The sequence below is a fragment of the Ambystoma mexicanum genome, chromosome 6p (assembly GCF_040938575.1).
Source record: "Ambystoma mexicanum isolate Mex_15411 chromosome 6p, UKY_AmexF1_1, whole genome shotgun sequence".
In the NCBI taxonomy this organism is placed as follows: domain Eukaryota; kingdom Metazoa; phylum Chordata; class Amphibia; order Caudata; family Ambystomatidae; genus Ambystoma; species Ambystoma mexicanum.
Window position 1 is genome coordinate 1,304,550,361 of NC_090935.1, and position 20,656 is coordinate 1,304,571,016.

Consider the following 20,656-nt stretch of genomic DNA (forward strand, 5'->3'; position numbering starts at 1 on the left):
ACTTCTTCCCCTCGGGGAACAGAGGCTGAAGACAGGGGATTTGAGGACTTCTTCCTTGCAGCCGCTGACACGACCATGTCTGGGGAAGACTGATCGCAGGCACTTGGGTGCAGACTCCGGCACCCGGTACTTCTTCTCCACCCTGTCTCTTTATGCCGGAGTTTAGGCAGGATTTTTCATCAGTGCCAGGCCCTAATCCTAAACGTTGTCAAAGAAAGGCACTGCCAGAATGGTCTTCCTCTTGACCTCCCGGCGCTGGCAAAGGAACCCTTCCTTTTTGGTCTCTTCTGGCGTCAGCTGCAAGAGCTCAGAAGCGCGGGCGACCATGGACTGGACCGATCCCACTTCATCCGGGGGGAGACGCTCTCAATGGCGGGGAAACACCCCAGTCGTCGCCGTGTCCGTCCCGGTATCCCGGAATGGTGTGTAGGGCAGCGTGGGGTGCCGCTTCCTCTTCTTCGGAAAGGCCCGGTGCCAACGGGGTTGCCGTCGGCATCCTCTTCTGAATCTGAGACACCAGCGTGTGGAGTATTGACAGGATGTCCAGAGACATGTCCCTGGGAGGGGGAGTAGGCCTTGTCGGCCTAGCGCCTACATCGCATCGGCTCTGCCATCATTCCCCTTGACGGGTCCACCGTCTGCATCCTCTGCATTTCAGTCATCGTCGCTCCCCCACGTCCTCCTGGACCGTGTGACACCACATCCTCTTCATCCGAAGAAGCGTTCCCCTTTTTATTGCATCCTGAGGCGTCGCAGCCGGGCTCAAGGCTGGCATCCTTTTCTCTGGTGTCTTCTCCACTGGCTTGGCCGAAGCCTCTAGCCTGGGATGAAGAGCCACTCAGGCCATCACAGGGGTCCCCTGGACTGTGTCTGCTCCTTTCGCCCTCGAGAGGGCGGCCGCCACCAGCTCGATTGTCCAGGACGACTTCTCCTGGCCTACGTGGGCCTTCAGGGGCAGGTCGGACACCTTGCCCTGTGCCTTGGCTTTCTCCGGCTTCTCCTGCAGCTTCCCGGGGTTAGCCGACTTCCACTTCGAAGAGGAGCTGGAGCAATGGCTTAAGATGGATGGGGACAATCATCGCGCCCTGCCCGTCGCGGGACCAGCTTGTGCTGCGACACGGACGGAAATGGACGGAAACAGACTTGCAGTGCTTGGCCTTGTCTTGGGCCCCCACGAATGGAGCACCCTCAAAGGACTTAGAAGCCCGCTCCTAGGACCGGCCGGTCCTGGGTGAGGTATGCCCCTGCTTTCTGCACGGGGTAGAGGCCTTGGCCTTGAGCCACACCGCCAATCTGCTGTGCCGATCTTTGATGGCGCGCTTCGTGAATCCCAGGCAAATTTTCCAATCTGCCTCCTTGCGATCCAGATGGAAACAGTAGAGGCACTGGGAGCGTTTGTCCTCTACATACACATTCCTCCATCCACAGCTAGAGCAGAGCTTGAAGAGAACCTCCGTCCTTCTCCACCGACCTGGTTCGGCGTGCAGTGTACGTCCCATGGCCTTCTTGAATCTGCGATGAAAACTTAACGATTCTGGCCCTTGAGGGGTCATGAAAGATGCCAACAAACGGATCCTCCCTTGCCGGTCAAAGAAATGACAGAGCACACTGGCTCTTATTTGACAAAAATCAAACTTTTAGCTGAAAAAGCGCAAAAAAAATCGTAGATAAGCTACGAAGCAAAACAAAGGCTTGATGGAAAGAGGGCATACTTTATTGTAATGAGATGGAAACTGAATATGGGATGGTTGTTTGCCCTTGTGCTAAACCTAAAGACAGATGGGATCCACAAATAGTATTTAATTGTGCAATCTGGATTGGCGGAAGCCCGGGGTTGATGCACCCTCAGAGACTGCAATGGAACAAGAGTGGACTGACCGGGAGGGGGGATGACAACCGGAGGTATATGGAGAGAGGGTGCCCACAAAACGTGCTGGTGATTGCAGTAGAGATGCTGTTGACTTTCTTTTGGAATGTTGAAATTATTTATAATTCCGATATGGCTAACGCTATCGCTAGTCATGGCATGTACAATGGCAATAATTAAAATGCTAATACTACCTAAGTTTTTATATTTATTCTGAGCCTTACCAATAGTACTAACAAGAGATTTCTTCAAAGAATTTGATAAACTTCTACTTTTACTAGTATGGGCTGACAAAACACAGAGGGTACTATGCAAGACACTGACCCATGCATATGATACCAGTGGTCTGATCGTTGGAAACTTAAGAGTACCAATGGGTCTCACAAGCATATTTCGCAATGCATTGGTTTAATTTAGAAACAGACTTCCCACATGCAGAAATAGAAATCATATATATGCTGAGCCGGTTGCCCTTAATACAGCAATCAGAAATGTGATTAAGAACCTACTGGTAGGTTTAAACCCGGTTGGGTGCACCTGGTGCGTGTGGAAGACTGTGGGCAAAGAACTAGGTGCGCCTCCTCTTCTTTTCCTTTCCTACTGAAATCACTGCATTACTCTAGGTATGGCCAAGTAGCTTGGTATGGTAACAACATTACAAGATGGGAACTATTAACCAGTGAGGATTTCAAACTAATTGAGGAAATAGTCGAGGTAGAACAATGTGTTACATGATTAGATGGCAATGTTATAGAATTTGATTCACAATCCGCAAACAGTGTTTTGACTTCCCCCTGACCCGAGAAACAAATGCGATGGTGCATTTAGTGTCCGCACCCAGCGCCCCAGTAAGTATTATCGCAACGACTATGAACAACTGCACAGCAGTAAGTCTTGGGTAATGCATATAACTTTCCATGGGTGAAGCATGGATCTACAACCAGAGATGTCAGAACTAGGGTTAGAAATCTTTGACCCGCAATATCTCAATGAGCCCAAGACTCTGCCTGATGCACTGTAAATATATACAGCACACCTAATGTACAGCTGAACGTTTACACATAATTGATGCATCCAAGAGCAATGCTTGCCCTCGATGCGGAAACAAGCAGATTTTTACCATCTAGTGTGGTCATACAATGTAATTAGGGAGTTTCGGCATGAAATTATCATTGTTTTAGGGGAGATGGTATATTTAGATGCAGCCATGGATCCTATGGGCTGTCTTTTGGGTGTATTTAAAGATGAAAGATCATTGAATATCAAATTTGTCAAACTGGCATTATTGCTCGAAATCTGCATTATCACGCTGAGATGGCTTAGAAAAGAACGACTTAGGAAAAGAGGCTGGATGGAAAACATAAAAACAAAATGTATGCAATATGTAAAACAACGCTTCAAAGTGGAGGAAGACTGTCAGAAGAAGGTCACAAACAGAACGTTTACAACAAGACACTGCCATTGTAGGTATATGTTACTCCAAAAGGCATTATTGTGGTACAAACACTGGTGCACATTACGTAGAGAATATGCTCTATGGTACTGTCTCCCTCACGAAATTCAAAGCCGCTCTGATTCAACAGGGCACTACAATACTTGCAAAGGGATCTTGGTTTTATTTCCTTCACCCGAAAAAAAAGGTGTTGAAAAACCTAATATAGGACAGTGAAATTGATACCATATTAAAAAGAAAAATGTTGGCATACCGGGACTTTTGAGGACTCCTATTTACCCCAAAGAGTAAAATTAAGTTTGTTCCATTTCTTACACAGACTTCAAATTTCAGTCTGTTAACTGGATATTATACGTTAAAACATGACCGATGTCTCTAGTCACTTGAATTCCCAAATATTTCAACTCTTTCTTGGCCAAATGAAGTTTTATGCCCCCAAACAATCGTCTATGGCATGAACGTGTTACAGGGAAAACCTCTGTTTTTAATGTCTTGACCTTAAATTCAGAGACCCTCCCAAATGTGCCCTGTGCTTTTATAAACCTTTGAAAGGAAGTTTCAGGATGCAAGATCAAGATTAAATACTCTCCTTCTAGAGCCCTCCGCTCATCGTCCTCCAACTCTTTGCGGGGGAGACATTTTTCCAAGCAGATATTTGGGGATAGATGTTTATCCTCTGCAGGTGCCTCCCTCTGGAACAGCATCCCTGCCTCTCTCCGCCTTGAGCCGGAGCTCCATAAGTTCCAAAAACTACTCAAGACCTTCTTCTCTTCATCTTTCTCTCTACCTCTCCCCTGATACCCTCCTTTCTCTCCGCCTCACTCCTCCATCTCTCTCCTAAATCTGTTCAGCTTTCTGGACTGGACACACTTATTCCCCCTCCCCACTCCCTTGCACTTCCGTCCGTACACTTGCATGACCTGAATTTACTAGGCCTAGTAAATTCTGTCTTGTCGCCCCTTTGTCTCCTCCCCCCTAACCTGGTTGCGCCTGAAACACTTCATGCACTTGCCCTAGGTGAAATACTGTTAGGCCTACTACACTAGTTACTTTTTTGTTAGATCTTTCGGAAACCTCAAGGCCTTATAATGACTACTGTATTCCCTTGCTCCCTTCCTGCCTTGAAGTGCTTTGAAGCACTTCACCTGTGTATAAGCTCTGCATAAAGAATTACAACTAACAAATCTGCATAAAGAATTACCTTTACCATAGACCTTTGACATAAAGCCGCCACGTTGCGCTCCTTTAATCTCTGAATCATTTCGAATTTGGATAGTGTGATGAATCATTAGATTTTGTTACTTTGCCCAAGGAGGGACCCCTTCCCCTGAGGCTGGGAGTGGAGGCTGCTACCCGATAGTCCCCCTGGGAAGGATGATCATTTAGAGTGAAGCCCTTATAGGAATATCACAACCCCACACACTCTAGCCTCTCCTTCCTCTGCTAATCACTTTTATTTAGAGACAAGGACTATGTGCTGTTAAGTAGGCTACCTCAAGGTCCTGGAAAGTACTCAGACGAAGAACATCATCAGGAACATAGGCAATACAAGTACTGGGGTGAGGTGGGACACAGGAGCAATGAAGAACAATACTAAGCAGGAACTGCAGTGGTGTACACTTCTGCGGAGGCGGGGTCCCACTTACACAATAAAGACCAAAGAAGGACTGCCTGTCGGAGACACGCAGCCGACCAGGACAAGAGACTGTGAACCTGGGAAGCACAAAGACGAGGACGGCGCTGAGCGCAGTTTAGGGCCGGAGTCACAAGGACAACAGGACTCCTTCACCCAACGGCGTACAGACAGGATTGGGAGGCTGGCATACAGTGACGAGAACACAAAGAAGCAGCATCCATACCGGCCAGGGAGGAGATCCGCAAGGTGAAGGAACTGAGACGCAGAGAAGTCTATGCAGCACTCCGAGCAGGAGAAGGATCCCAGGAAGCACTGGCCATGCATCCTGGGTGCAGACAAGGTAATGGGAAAGGCGCATAGATAGGTAGGGGCCGGAAAGTACTTGAGGCATAAACCCTGTGCCAAGATTACGAGCAGAATTATCTTCCTCATGTCAGTATTTGGCAAGCGAGGCAGCCAAGGAGAAATAAAGAGGGGCAGAGAAACTGGGGTCGGGACTCAACCCAAGAGAGTGATACAAGTCTTATTTCTGGTGGCAGTACTTGACATGGAAGAGAATCCAGTAGGCCAAACCAAAGAAGAAGAGAAACCAGGGTTGCAGACCCTCACAACACTGAAGAGTTTGTGTGAAACCTAATGAGAAGACATGGGGAGGGAAGTAATTCCCCTGGTTGTAATAGCTATCAGGAGAAGGGAGTCACTCTTCAGGTAACGTGGACTAGTAGGATGGTTCAACAAGTCATGGGAAAGGAGTCATTCCCCAGGCTAATTTGAGATGGAGACCAAACGCCAGGAGAAGGAAGGCATTCTCCTGGGATCAGCACAGTGCTGCTGTATTTATAGGAGTGTTTTCTTGACACAGCACAGTGGACACTTATTTTAACAGACATCCTGACAATCACCTTAGATCTTTAGTTACGACAGTGAAAGCCCTCTCAGGAATAAGGAAAGATAGGTTGGCTCTTGCTTTAGTTTGCTAATCAAAATCTATAGCCCCAAATATGCCACCTGTGCGCCAGAGTCCTTCTAAACCTTTACAATAGCCAGTGGTGGCTGGTGAATTTTTAATTGGAGGGGCGTAAATATTGACCTTAAATATGCCATATCAACTGAGAGTAGCAAGGGAGTCCAACCAAATCAAAGATGGTTCAGGGGTGGGGTCTCTCTACCCCCTACGGTTCCCCCCCCCCCCCCCCCCGAGTACATATTTAAAATTGTGGGTTAAAAAGGTGCATTTTACAGCACACCTTTTTGAAAAATTGGGTAAAAAGCCCAACAGTTTGCAACTGGTTTTGTAGAGTAAAATGCAATAGATGCAAGTCATCAACAGTGAACAGGTGAATTTCTCAAACACATTTTCATAATGCCTTTGTGTCCACAATACATGCCAGTATAAAAACATTTTCATGTTGGCTGTGCCAATACATTTCCATGCTGGCTGCAGAACTATATGCCAGTATTCCCATATAAGAACATACTCATGTTTGCTTTGAGGATATTGCCAGTAATGATACTATAAGGAAATATGTTCACGCTTGTTCTGCCGATGTATAGCAGTATCCCCACATAACATACTCCAGTTGCCTTTACCATTACAAATGCCATGCAATAGTATGAAAACATGTCCAACGTGGTTGCACCAAAATGCCAGTCTAGCCACGTAATAACACTTCTGAGGCTTGTGGATCCGCTTGGAATCACATGCTTTGCATTGGACACTAATGCTTCCTTTATCATACATGCCCAGTAAAGAAAATGCCATTCCTTTACCCAGCGCCCCTCTCATGCACACATTCATATTCATTAAAAATGTGATTGTGTGCGAGGCACTGAGGCGGCTCAGCGTGAGGAATATTTTTTACTAGGCTTCTATCATAGATGCCCATTACAAAATGTCAAGCCTCCCGCCTGGACCACCCCTGCGACTCGCATGCACAGATAATTAGTGTGCGTGCGAGGCACTGGGGGCAGGCATGATATTTTCTAGGTCGGAAAGTGTCTTTAGGAAATAGGGAAAGAAGTTTCATATGTCTGCAAGCAACGTGAAACTCCTTTCCCAAAGCCTTTAAGAAAGCAGTATTAGCCTGTCTCTCCATCACTCTGGTCCTACTGCACTGCCTCGCCTCTTGCCTCCCATTGACTGCACAGTGCTGTGCTGACACCCCATGACATGTTGCTGCACTCTGAAATTCACAGCATTGTCTATTAGGACAAGCAGCACTGTGCAGATTTCCTACACTCACTAAGTCTTATCTATCCTGAATACTAAAAAGGACCTTGCCTCATTCCCAAATGTTTTTAATTCTTTAAGATTCAAAATCACGTGTTTAAATTTGCCTTATAAAGGTGGTGACTGAATTCCTAAATTAAGGTATGACTTTTCTTCTACAAGTATTAAACAGTCATCACACATAGATGGATGGATGGATGGATGGATGGATGGACAGGTACGTACAACTACTGAGTTTCTCATTTCTTACCTATTTAATGTTTTTTTGACACTACTTATGAGCCCTTGTTCTCTTTTCTAGAGACAAGATTGCGAAAATACACTATGAAGATTAACACAGATGTGTAGAATGTCTTTTTTGAAAATTAATTCGTAGACTGCACATGGCACAAGCTAGCCAGGTGACAAATATTTGGACTTCATGTGAGAATATGTTTGAATGTAATTTTTGAACACTTGGACACAAAATAACTGAGAATACATTTTAAGTTTACCTTTAGATATTATTGAAACTTTTGAAGATTTTTGAGAATATTACTTGGTCCTGAAGAAGGGAATCTCCCGAAACACAGAGTTCAATTTTATGGTTTGTTATATTTATTGTACTCACTATATTTTGATTTCATAAATGTCTGTTTCTTAATATTGTTCGTTAAGAAGAATTTACTATTGACTCTGGCTATTACCAGATTGAACTTTGACTGTCTTGATTGATCATACTAGGTGCGCAGGGGACGGGAGTGTCCATTAAACAGGACACCTTTTGTGTCAGTCATATTTTTCTCCACAGCACCCTAAATTATTCTTTAATTCATACACACTTACCCTAAAAACTTCAATAATGCAGGAGTGCAGCCAACCTGATTAAGAACATACTGTGAGGCAAGTGGCCAGTAACTGCAATAAATCTTCTTTCATACCTGTTCAGGAATGAAGGAAGATTTACCTTGTACTGCTTCATCACCTTGTCCCTGCACACTGCGCGTCTCTCAGTGTGCAGGGCAAGGTGATAAAGGGGACGTAGGCCAGGTGCTTTCCTGCATCCATTATATTCATATTACCCCTAAAGACAGCAAATGTTCTGTCTTCAGGGATAATGATGAATAAAAACAGAAGCAAGAAAGCATCTAGACTCTATGAGGATTGGGAGCACCAACCCTCATGTAGGCTCACAACAGCTGCTGCATGAGAGTGCAGTCTATATACCTCTACATACTGCTACTATTCTCTCTGAGTCAAAGTAGTAGGATGCAGAGTAATATAGGCGGCACTCAGTCTCTATCTCAAGCTAATTAACAAAGGCACTGCCGATTCGGCAAATGCCTTTGTAATTAGCCTGCAAGGCAGGTTAAATAGATAAAATATTTGCCTGAAGTCAGTCCTTCCTTCCGTCCTTCCTTCCTAATGGGAAACTAAACCAAATAGAAGTTTGGTTTCATTTCCCTTTCCCAAGTTCCTGCATGTGGGTGGGACCTCAGCCACATTATATCCTCCTGCCGAGCATCTGAGCATTGACCCCTCCCTCCTTGGAGTGTGGTCAATGCTCAGAGACTGGAACTGAGACCTGACCCCTCTCTCAGCTTCCCGCTCCTTGTCCCATCTCTTGCACAGACTGGGGTGGGGTGTGCAAAGTTTGATCTCACCCTGGCCTGTATGAGGGACAGGACAGAGGGCTGGCTCTAAAGAAAAGGATGCCATGGGGACTATTCTTTCTTAGCACTGCCAGGAATCCTTTTCAGCCAGGTTTAATCCACCTTTGTTTGATGCCTGGGACAACAAGCACTAAACAGGTGCAGCAGGGATGGCTCATTTGAGCACTCCCCGCTGCACATTCAGTGCAGCCACACCATGTCCATGAGTGGCAGGATTTTGCTGTTAATCATGGACATGGTGGGGAGGGGCATTGTTGGTGACTCACTGCCCACCCCTGCCTCAAGGGCCAGGCACTCCTAGTCACGGGGTTTAATAAACAAATCAAATAAGAGGACATGGTACACTTCCCTGACACGTACCATGGGAACACATCTGAGCTAACACCATTTAATGAGAATGGTATGACTTTCGTATAGAGAGCGTCAAAAGGCTTAATAAATTAGGGCCATAGGCAATCTCACAAAATACTTGCTGCAAATAGGGCCAACTAAATGTCAAAAGCTTTTTCTGCATCTATACTCATTGCAGCACTAGCCCCTGCAGATGTTTTATGGAAGTATAATACATCAATTAGTTAAAGTACATTTTCAGAAATATTAGGTCCCTCCTAAATTGTCTGGTTTTTGTTTTGATCAATCAGATTAGGAAGATGTTCACCTAATCGCCTGGCATGAATTTTGGCTAATAATATTATTTTTGGATTCTATAAAGAGATTGCCCTGTAATTGGCACAATCCTTACGATTCTCCCCTAAATTAGGTATTACCTGGATTACAGACAATTGCGGAGATGGGGGAATTGCGCTTCCCCCAATTATGGCGATATATACTTTTTTTGGGACTAGTGGAAGTTCTTTGCAAAATGTTTTATAGAAATCAGAGGGTGGGTAATCTGGACCCTGAATTGTCCCCTCCTTAATGAGATTCATGGCTTCTATTATTTCTTCTGGAGTTCTTTCGCTGTCTAGAAGTTTCAAATCGCTTACCTTCATTTTGGGGATATCAGTGTCCTCTGTAAATTCTATTTCCTGTTCTGCCACCATTTCTTCTGGGGTATATCATTTTTCATAATAGGCCTGAAATGCCTCACATATTTCATAATTTACCCTCTGTATTACTTTGTCTGCATCAATTATCAACAGGACTTGTCTATTATCCATGCAACTTTTAAGATGGACTGGTTCCCGGAAATGATAATTCTCTTTGCTTACGCTTTTAAACAGCAAAATTAATTATTTTACCCCTTTAATGTGGCTTTCAATGTGTCCCACACTATGATTACATCTGTCTGACTCCTCATTAATTGAGGTAAAGGGTGCAGGGTGTTGAGCTCCCACTGGGGCCGCCGTTTTGTCCCAGAAGGGAATCCAGGGTCTGCAGCGCCGGAGCGCTAGGCCACACCTCCTCCTCTTCATTACCGTGGGTAAAGGGCGCCAGGGGGGAGTGGGGGTAAAGAGCGGGTTGGGGATTGAAGTAAGGCACTGGCCATCTTGGATTCCAGCATGTTGGCAACACTGACACATTTCTCCTGGAGGCGATGGAGCCCCCTTCAACCGCACTCCCCCTACACCACCACTGCCCACATCCCATCTCCCCGCTGGTTATGCAAGCCTGTGCAGAGCCCAAGTACAAGTGTAAGATCCTGGCAGTAGGGCGAAAAACCACCCACCAGGACATAAGGAGAGTGACATTGAAACTGTTTCCGTAGGAAAAGCATACAGCCCCCATCAAAATCACAATGGAGGCATACTCTCTAATGAAGAAATACATCAGTTCCTGGGGTTTAACCAAAATGCCTTGGAGGGGGATAGGGGGGAATAAACATCACAGGAGTTCATTATGAAGGGGAAAAAAACTAGCAGTCTGAGTGGTCTGATTGGTGTTCGTCCTGAAGAAAATCCCAGTGTTAAAAACCAAGATGAATCGGTTAAAAATGAAGGCCTGCTAATCACCTTAGCAACCCCTGCTTGCCCAGTTAATGACAAAGATAAAGCCACTGGAAGTGCAAATGGCCCTCTACCACCAACCCTGGCCGAGACCCCCACGCACCACAAGCTCTCTGTTGTCCCCTTGGTTTCCACTGCTAGCATTCCCCATTTTTACTCCCAACCCTTATCAGAACTGGACAGCCTCGGGACAGTGCTGCGACCAGCACTAGTGAAGGAAAATGCTAGAGCAGCCTCTTTTGCAAGTTGTCACCCCCACTTGATCAGGGGAGTTTTGGGGGGGGGGATTCACCCCTCTATTCCATTCTCCAGAACAATTGTTTAATCCCTGAACCATTGTCAGTGTTTTGTCACACCAAGGGCTATTTCATGCCCATCTCTGCAGAGAAAGTTGAGCCCCCAGGCCTAAAGGCCCATATGGACTCAGACTGATGTTGTGCTAGAAGATAAACCCGTTATTAGCCTTACCAGCAGCACCTGGAGTGAGAATATGATTACCACCTCCTCTCTTTTCCTCCGTTTAACTCCAATTAGGGCTCCCAAGACAATCGATCAAAGCACTGAATTTAATTCTGAACCACTTGTTAAGGAGGTCCACACATCCAGGGATGCATTAGCAGACAAGTGCTCCTCAAACTTCCAGATATTAAATAACTGCTACGAGTCTTGAGGAGACCCACTGGATATGATATGTGATATATTTTATTTATATCACGCCCATACACAAGTGTTTTAGGGCGCAACGAGGCAATGGAGGGGTACAAAGGAGGAACAAATCTATCTTACTAGGCCGAGTGACATTGAGAATGTGGAAGTGCAGGGGGAAAGGGGCTCTGCAACTCACCCCCAAATTGCCCCATAAAGCCAGGCACACATGGTTCCCTGACCATGGAAGAGAAGGCTGATTGCTATAAACTTGACATTGTGACCCCTGGCTACTACCCACTACAAACCTAATCATCAATCTGCCCAGCCGATTACATCTAGGGAAACCATTAAGGCTCCTATCCATAACACCATGCCGACTGTATGGGAGGACAGTCTCCAGGATATAAGTATAGTGGGAATGAAAGGCCCCAGCATAATGGAAAACAAACCATGCAGATTCTGTCCCAGGGAAAACCTGTCCATCAGCCAAGACCAGGGAGGGCCAAGAAGGCACACAGTTTTTCATCATGGGGTATCTAAACTGCCTTCTGGCCAGCGTGAACCAAGGGATGCACTAGTAAATAAATGCATGCACTGGCTCTAAGCCGTAAAGGGTTGTACTTTTGTGACCAGGGAAGCCATAGCAAGCTACCACAGAGTGCAGAATGAGGCTGATAACCCATGTGACTCAGTAAAAATTGGATTTTGGGACCAAAGAGTGGGCAAAGGTCTTTTGGGTAGAGCCAAGAGTCATGGCCAGATGGCAAATAGCAGGATTGTAATTTGTCTATATTTTATTTTTTTAGAGCTGGTGGCCCATTTGTAAATTTTCTGTCCAACCCTGCCCAATCTGGCACAACTCTTACACAAATAGGGAGAAGGGCAAATGAGAAATATTGTGTCCTCAGGCCTGTGGAATCTTGAACTGTGATATGGAATCAAAAGGATTTGGGTGTCATAACATGTGTCTTATTATTTGATATACTATGATGTATTTTTGACTCCACGTAATTGGTTTGTTGTGATTAGGATGTACTTTGAAGGCCTGACGGCCAAATAAAGTTATCTGACTGATTCATTGATAATTATTATCTTTGCACATTGTTTTATATTTTCTGTAAATGCAACATCAAGTAACAATAGAGTATTCAATCTACAACGATTATCACTATGTCCTGTAGAGGACTTCTCCAACACCACCTCAACTGGAGCGTGATCTGATATTAGTGTCCTACCGATCTCAGCCGATGTGACCCAAAACACATGCCTAGAAAATAAAGGCAGGTCAATCCTTGATGAAGTCCCATGTGGTGGAGAGTGAAAGGTAAATTGCCAATCTATTACCTGAAACGATTTCCATATGTCTATTATATCCCAGGTACCTTGGAGTTCCAGAATATCGTTGGTGGCTGTTTTGCTGAATGGGATATACAGCCTCCTGTTTTATCCAAATTGTTATGCAATGATGTGTTAAATACTACTATTGCTATTTCACAAGCCCCTAAATCTGACAATACCCCACTTAATGCCTCAAAGAAGATGCCTTGAGTGTACACAATCTGTGCCTGTGGTCTGTTCTCCACAACTACATTAACCACCACAAAACATCCTTCAATGTCCCACTTCACTGTAGAACAGACAATCTTAACTCTGTTCTGAACAAACTCACTACTCTGGAGCGCCTTCCAAAACTACACGTTTCCTTATTGTATACTCCCCATCCCTCTCTTTGAGATGTCACGTGGAGAAAGACCATATCTGCCCTTCTTTCACCAATGAAGGTTAGCAATTGTTTACTCTTCACTGGATTATTTGCACCGTTTACATTCCAACTCAGTATTTTTAATTATTTAGTAATTCCACGGCACAAAATTACCCATTAATGAGCTTTTCCCCCTTTTTTCTGCAACCCTTTTCATGCCTTTTTTCTTCTTTTTTCACCCCCTAACTGCAGAAAATATTTTTTTTTTACTAAGCATGAATGATCAGACCAACAATACATGTGTATATAATCTATACCCAGATGATTAAATAAAGGAAATAAATATAGAGCCAACTTAATTATGTAGTTTTCCAATATAAAAGGCATACGCCTAGAAACAATAATAAAACCTAAAAACAAAATCACACCAACTGTAACTCAAACATGATATGATCAGGCTTGCAACTAGCATCCTATCTACTAAGAAATGCACAGTCAAACCATTAACCATTAACTCTCAATCCTTCTCTGCCTTTGCTTCCCGCAGATTACTTTGATACCCAACATAATATCTCTTTAAAGTTGTATCCACAAGGAGCAAATCGAGCATGCCAAAACCACCTAAACTATAGGACAGGGTGTGGAAAGCACCCATATTTTCACAAAGCAACTTATTTCCATTGCTATGCCTTTTTTTCTTTTACTAATCTCAAATTCATTTTAAGGCATTAGTAACTTCTTTGACATTTGAGTTGCTGACAGAATATATGTATCTTATCTGGGCACATTCAATTAGGTACCTGTTAATTCAGCTCTGGAGACTCACTGTTATATATGTATAGATGTACAAATCTATGGACAATTATGTGCATTAAATGGGTTCTGCTAATGGATATCACAACCTCCATCTCCATCTCAATCAGACCCCAAAAGACCCCCACATCAGGCTGTTCCTCCTTGGAAGGGATGTATACCCAATCCAGTCTATCTGCTGCCGTTCACCCCACCCCCATCCTCATACTGTCACATTCATACTATGAAGAGCCAGCCACTCCCTACAACATCCACTCTCCCAAATACCTCAGTGAATGAGACAGTACGCCAGTCGATGGAACTAAACACAGTGACCTCAGGCCACAAGGGAGGTACAGCCTGCATGCACTGCTCCGAAGGATTTCTTGATACATAAAGGGCACATCAGGCTCTAACCAGAGCGGAAAGTGGAGCAATTGAAGAGCGTCATCACACTCAGCTTGGATAATAAACAAGAGACCCAAACTGAATATTCAATCCAAAACTGTGTTTTCTCTCGGGGTCATCCTAACCCCATGATAGTCAGTGGGGACAAACATTAAATAAATCAAATACATAAAGGAACCAAATCTTCACGATAAGTTGAATACACGTTAATGTTTATGTACAACACATTTATACTTTGCACTCATTTGTATATATCCAAACATCTATATATGCAGTTTCTTTAGGGAACCATCCCTCCCCCTTTCAAGAAATTGTTTTACTTTTTCATGGTCTGTAAATGGACGAGTGATCCTTTCATTCACTATTTTGAAAAAAGATGGGTATGCCATGTAATACGCATGTTTTTTCACTCTGGCTATTTGATACACCTCTGAAAATGTTTTCCTTTGTACAACTACATCTTTGCCATAATCATTTAAAAAGTGATTGGTTGTGGAGAAATATTCCTTTCTCCACATCTTCAGGGAAACTGAACATCCTCACATTTGATTGTGGGACTTATTCCTGCTCTGTTATTTTTCTACTGGAAATGTTTAATTCCAGAGTCAAGTCTAAGATCTTACCTTTACAAATCTAAAATCATGTCTTCAGAGCTTAAGACTCATGCTTCCAGATCCTCCAAGTGCGTTTTTACCATTGCATAGTCTTGCTTCATTCCCAGTTTAATGTTCCCAAGGGAAAGTACCACCCCATCCATTATATCCCTAAGATAGTCTTCAGTTGTTTGACCTTTAGCTCGGGCTTGGCGTATAAAGGTTCTCCTGACTCTTTTTGAAGGATGTGTTTCAGACAGACTTCAACAACCACATTTCCATCATCTCCTTATCCTGATCTTCTACTTGTTGTTTGGGGGGGGGTCAACCATTTCAATTGACTGTGCCATGTCTGAGTTTTTATGAGGGTCTGTGGAGGCTGCAGGCGGTAAGCTAAGCTGTTGCCACTGATGCTGCCAGTACAAGAATCTCCTGGAACTAGAAAACCTTTTCTTTGTACACCTTGCCCACCTACTTCTGTCCCACCAAATATCTTACAACGGCTTGTATACTGCTGGACTGTTTTTTTGTGGAGCGAGATCTTCAACCTCACTCCCAAGTTCAACTCCCATGTTTTGGGGGCACTGGTGCATCCGTCTGCATACCAGTGGAAGGGTATGTATGTTCGCCACATGTACCTTATTTGGTGTAGCAATGCTACTCCCCTTATTGGAGTAGGGCTGAGTAACACGGTTTCCCTTTATTTTCTTTTTAGTATATTAGTACATACTTTTCAGTGCAATACTGGCGGGCCGGTGACAGCGGTACTTCTTAACCATTTTTGGTTCCCTTAGCATGCCCCCATGCATTCTTACCACAATTGTGGTCCAAGATGCCTACCTCTCATTTTCTTTAAAACCTTCCCTTTGGCCGCCTTTCTCCCTTTCCAGAGCTGGAAAGGGCTATATATGATCATGCACTTTCCCTTGCTGCTGGCAAGATGGGCAGTGTGCACAGAAGTGGGTAGAGGGGCTGCTTGGCCCCAACACACGTTACAGCCCCATATCATGGTAGCTGGAGCAGTTGGCTGCCCACTATTGGACAGTCACCATCTGTTTGAATGTTGTACGACCTGCAGTTACTCCCAGCCACAAATTTAGGAAATTGGGAGATGGTCTAAGCAACTGGAGCCAAAGAATCCAAGGGCCAGGAGACCACAGAGTGACAACGGAGGACTGCAGTGGAAATCTACATTGACCAGAACAATCCACTGCCAGATGAAACTCTTCCTACCTCTTCTGCGACAGGGGATACCTGCACCTGGTCGGTCCCTCCCTTGTATTAGTGAGAACTTAGAACAACCCTGCTGTCCTCCTGGAATTTGGAAGAGCGACTGGGCTTGTATTTTGGCCTGCACCCTCTAGAAAGCATCCTTGAGCAAAGATCTCTTCTGGCGTTGGGGCTGAAAACCTCAGGGCCTCCTTGTCATAGGACCCGATCCTTGTCACCTGTTTGTGCTCCTTTCTGTTTAAAGAGGGACGTCTTCTCGAGTCCCAGTTCAGTGGTGCTACCTCCTCATGCCGGTTGGCCACTAGAGGGGTCTTTTAAATGCTTTCTTCACCTGATACAATTTCCTCGTCTTGTCCGTCCAGCCGGAAATGAATCTCAAAATTTGGGAACCAAAAATTTGAGTCGCCACTCAGCCAGATCCAAACCAAACAATGAAAGTGAACAATACACCTGCATACCATCAACCTAATCTGCAACTACCAATGAAGAGGACATCTGTCCCCAACAGCTCTCACTTCCAAGAATGCATGGTTTTGCAATTCAGTGTTCTAGGGGTTGCGGTGCATACATATTCTGGTGCCTTGCCAGTCCTAATTTTTGTCCATTGATGTTAAGTCGTCCAGCAGCTATCCGCACCTGATTTTGGTGGTGGAACTGGAGTCTGTGCATCCTTCCCGGGGTCCTCCTGGTGCATTGGGATAGCAGATGCCCTTCCCTTCAAGGGAGATCAGACTTAACTTTATTACAAATTCTTGAGATTGCCTCTCATACATCAACCATCTTTCTTACAAAGAGTCCAAGAACTCATTTACTTACCTTGAACTTTAAACACATTGATTTGATGGTAGCAATCGTACTGAAGTTTATGTTAAATAAACTGGTTTGCCTTATAAAGTATAGGCCTATATACAATTTACGACATTCACGCCACACTTTAGGTTGGGTTGCAGTATTGCTTTGTTGAACCTATTCTTTGAAACTGTAGATCCTGAAGTGGGGTGTGTGTTCCCGTATGGGGCACCACACTATTTTTTGCATATTTTTAGATATTGATGTACTTACCTTTTAGTGTCTTTTTGCTTAAGCATATTTTATGTTAATAAGTATTTTTTGCATTTTCCTGTGTGGACATTCTAATGCTTGCCTAGCTCTGGTGTGTGTCAATTGTATGTTGCACCAACCTCTCATAGCCACTAAATGTCAGCGTAACTGCTTGTCTGCATTTCAAAGAGAGAGTTACAACTTTTGGTTCAAACCTTTGCAGGCCCACCAAGGTTGACTTCCCTGAATAATACACGAGTAGTGGTTAGAAAAAAACAAAAAAATAAAAACAAAATCAAACAAATTAAATGCATCTGGTATGCTTGTTCAGAAGATAATAGTCCTGGAAATTCTGTGCATGACAGTCCTTGTTGGAAGGGTTCAGACTGATATGCAAATAACTAGTTCTCCTCCGGTATAGCAGCAGGAGGTAAAACATGCTTGTAGACTCTCCTGAGTGGGCACCAACTCACAGAACAGATTGTTTGGCTTCGTTTTACGTAGAGGCGCTGTGACATTTTCACAAAGTTAGCCAACAAAGTCAGAAAAATTAAATGTTTCAAATCAATATTTCTCCCAATATGGGCAAATTAAATCAGAAAGTCATGTAGATTGGGTCATTGATGTCATAGGAGACAGGAAGAGAAGAATCAAGAAAAGAAGAAAACATCACTGTAGCCGACGGCGTACTTAAGTAAGGCATCACAATACAATATACAAGCACATGTTACAGTTAATAGAAGTTTCTTAAATTCCATTCTTTTTTCTCAACACAAACTTTCCTCAACAGAATTTTGCTCCTTTCCCAAGATGGAAATACTTGCCTCATCCAGTGGCTCCACTTCTGTTTTCCTCATGTTAACCAGCACATCATATGCCTTCTGCAGCGCTTTGTTCTTGGGATGGGAAACCTTTACGTAAGCCGGCAGGCAAATGAACCACAAGCTATAACAGTGGCTGAAGAGGCACTTGGCCCACTGCTGTGGGTTGGTGTAATATCTTCTGGCTAACTTCTGAGCAGTTCTGATCTCCTGCAAGTAGAATCAAACAAGTGTTTACAGGACAAACATTTACAAATATGAAACATTAAGAAATACCACATATTGACCAAATTCTAAACTGCTTTCTTCATAAACGAGAAGAAATTAAATGGGTTGCTTCGATCACCAAGTCAACACCCACACTTCTAGATTGGGTTTTGAATTATAGAGTGGGTAATTGGGTCCTGATTAATTTATGATCTGTGTCCAATAATCCAGTAACCAAGGTGATCTATAATGTTATCTTGTCTGCCATTTTAAAATGAAGAATCAAAAACAATGCTTCCTTTAAACGAAACTCAGTTCAGAAAATAGATCAATGCCAAATTTGGGATAAACAAACATGTTCTTAGCAACTATTTTTCTATCAAATTTAAACTTTTACAATTTTATAAACCTGGCCTTTAAATCCAGGCTTAGCATTTATTTGAAAGTTATCCCTCTATTTTGTAGCATTCCTTCAATCAGTAAAATCAACAGATTGCACAGAAGACATTACATACCTCTCAGTAATTTTCTTTCTGATGGATGTTCCGCCCAGGTACTCACCTATGATATTCTATCTCCAGTGCCAGACACCTCCAGAAACTTTTTTGCAACCAGGAGGTGTAGTGCGGTTCCACTCTACGCACCAGACAGGACATTAGTGCTAGTATATATGGAGCTAGGACCCATGACTACAGATCCACCCTTTTCCCACCAGCGCTCAGCCACTGGAGGACAGCAGAACAGATGCAGTGTGAGTGCTGTCTGCTAAGAGCGGCATGCTGGGAGTGCGAGCAGGGATCCGTGGGAGGAACATCCACCTTAAAGAACATTACTGAGAGGAAAGTAATTTGTTCTTCTAAATATGCCTTCCACCCACAGACTCCTCATCTATGAGACTCCCATATCAGTACGCAAACCTGGAGGAGAGCGAGGACGCTGGCTAGACCAGAAAACTCTGGAGGTCTGCTCGACCGAATGCAGCATCTTGCCTTGAAAGGGGGTCCAAGCAGTAATGTTTGACAAATATGTGCAGCAAGGACCAGATGGCCACAATGCAAATATCCACAAAAGGTACCCCCTCTGCAGGGCAGAGGTGGAATAAAGTCGAATGGGCTCTGAAATCAGACCCATCATTTCCAGCCAGATAGTAGCATTCAGATGCAGAGTATGATCCACCTTGATAATGTCTGTTTAGTCACAGCCCACCCTGCACGAGCATAAGCATAATGCACAAAAAGCTGGTCATTTTCCCTGCAGTCCCTTGTTTGATAGATGTAGTAGCTGAGGCCCTGCACAGGGTCCAGCAATGGAATAGCTCCTATATCAGAAAGGTGAGGTATAGGAAAAAACAAAGGAAGATGGATCTTCTGAGAAAGATGGAAGTCTGGTCCCACTGTCAAAGCCACCATCTCCTCTGAGAACACCAAGTAAGGGGTGTTGGCGATAGGGAGGGAGTTTAAGAGCTAGCGCCTGGATCTTACTAACTTAATTCACGGAAGTGATAGCTAACAGAAAGATCATCTTAAGGTTGGGTAACCTTAATGAAAACAACTGAGAAGGTTCAAACGGAGATCCTATGAGAAAAGTCAAAACTAAAATTAAAATCCTACGTATGAATAACAAAGTTACATGGTGGAAACCGGTTGCAAAATGACCACTAAGGACTACATAACAGTGGGGATTGTGAAGAAAGAGCGATGCTCAGGGTTCCTCTCAAAGATGGATGGCAGCCGGGTGCCACTTTATGGTACCAATCTGTAGGCCCATACAGGCCAAAGAGCAGGAATTCCAGAACAGTCAGTCTCCTGAGAACTAGCAGAATTACTAGGATCGACAGAATGCACAGTAAAGGTCAAAGTCCCACTCAACCGTCAATGCATCACCCAGGGGTCCCTGCTGAGAAAATTCCCTGCAGCAGAAGTCCCACTTTTAATTCACACTGGAAGCAAAGTCGTTATTCTGAGAAGTCCCCCGCAAAGAGAGGATCTCCTCCAGAAGTTCATGGCAGAGCTCTATCAGGGGAGTCAATCTTTCTGCTCAGGGCATCCACCATGACATTCTCTGTCCCGGCTTGACAGCCTACAGCCAGAGATACTGCTTTCTCCAGAGCAGCAGAACCACAGTTGCATTGCTTCTCTGCACAGAGGCAATGACCCTGCATGACCACATTTGTTGACTTTGAGGTAGTGCATGGCCACTGTTGTCTGTGATAAAGAGCACACATTGACCTTCACCGAATGAAGCAAAGTAACCAGGGTTAGCTTTATTACCCGTAGCTCCAGCAAATTGATATGTTCTCAGATTTCCACTGGTGACCGAAGACCGCTTAACCTAAGGTCCAACAAGTGAGCGCACAAGCCCATCAATGACGCATCTGTGACCGTCAGTTGGGGCCAAGGGTGCCAGCGCAATGCCCATCTCAGAGGTTCT

The 20,656-nt window shown here is 44.3% G+C and overlaps 1 protein-coding gene across 4 annotated transcripts in view; it reads right to left on the reverse strand.

The window, feature by feature from the left end:
- DENND4C (DENN domain containing 4C) overlaps positions 1-20,656 on the reverse strand; it is a 2,555,958-nt gene that overhangs the window by 869,775 nt on the left and 1,665,527 nt on the right. For all 4 annotated transcript variants that reach the window (XM_069625964.1, XM_069625963.1, XM_069625962.1 and 1 more), the window contains exon 17: positions 18,023-18,229. In XM_069625964.1, coding sequence (XP_069482065.1) covers positions 18,023-18,229 — 207 coding nt within the window. The remainder of the gene's footprint in view (positions 1-18,022; positions 18,230-20,656) is intronic.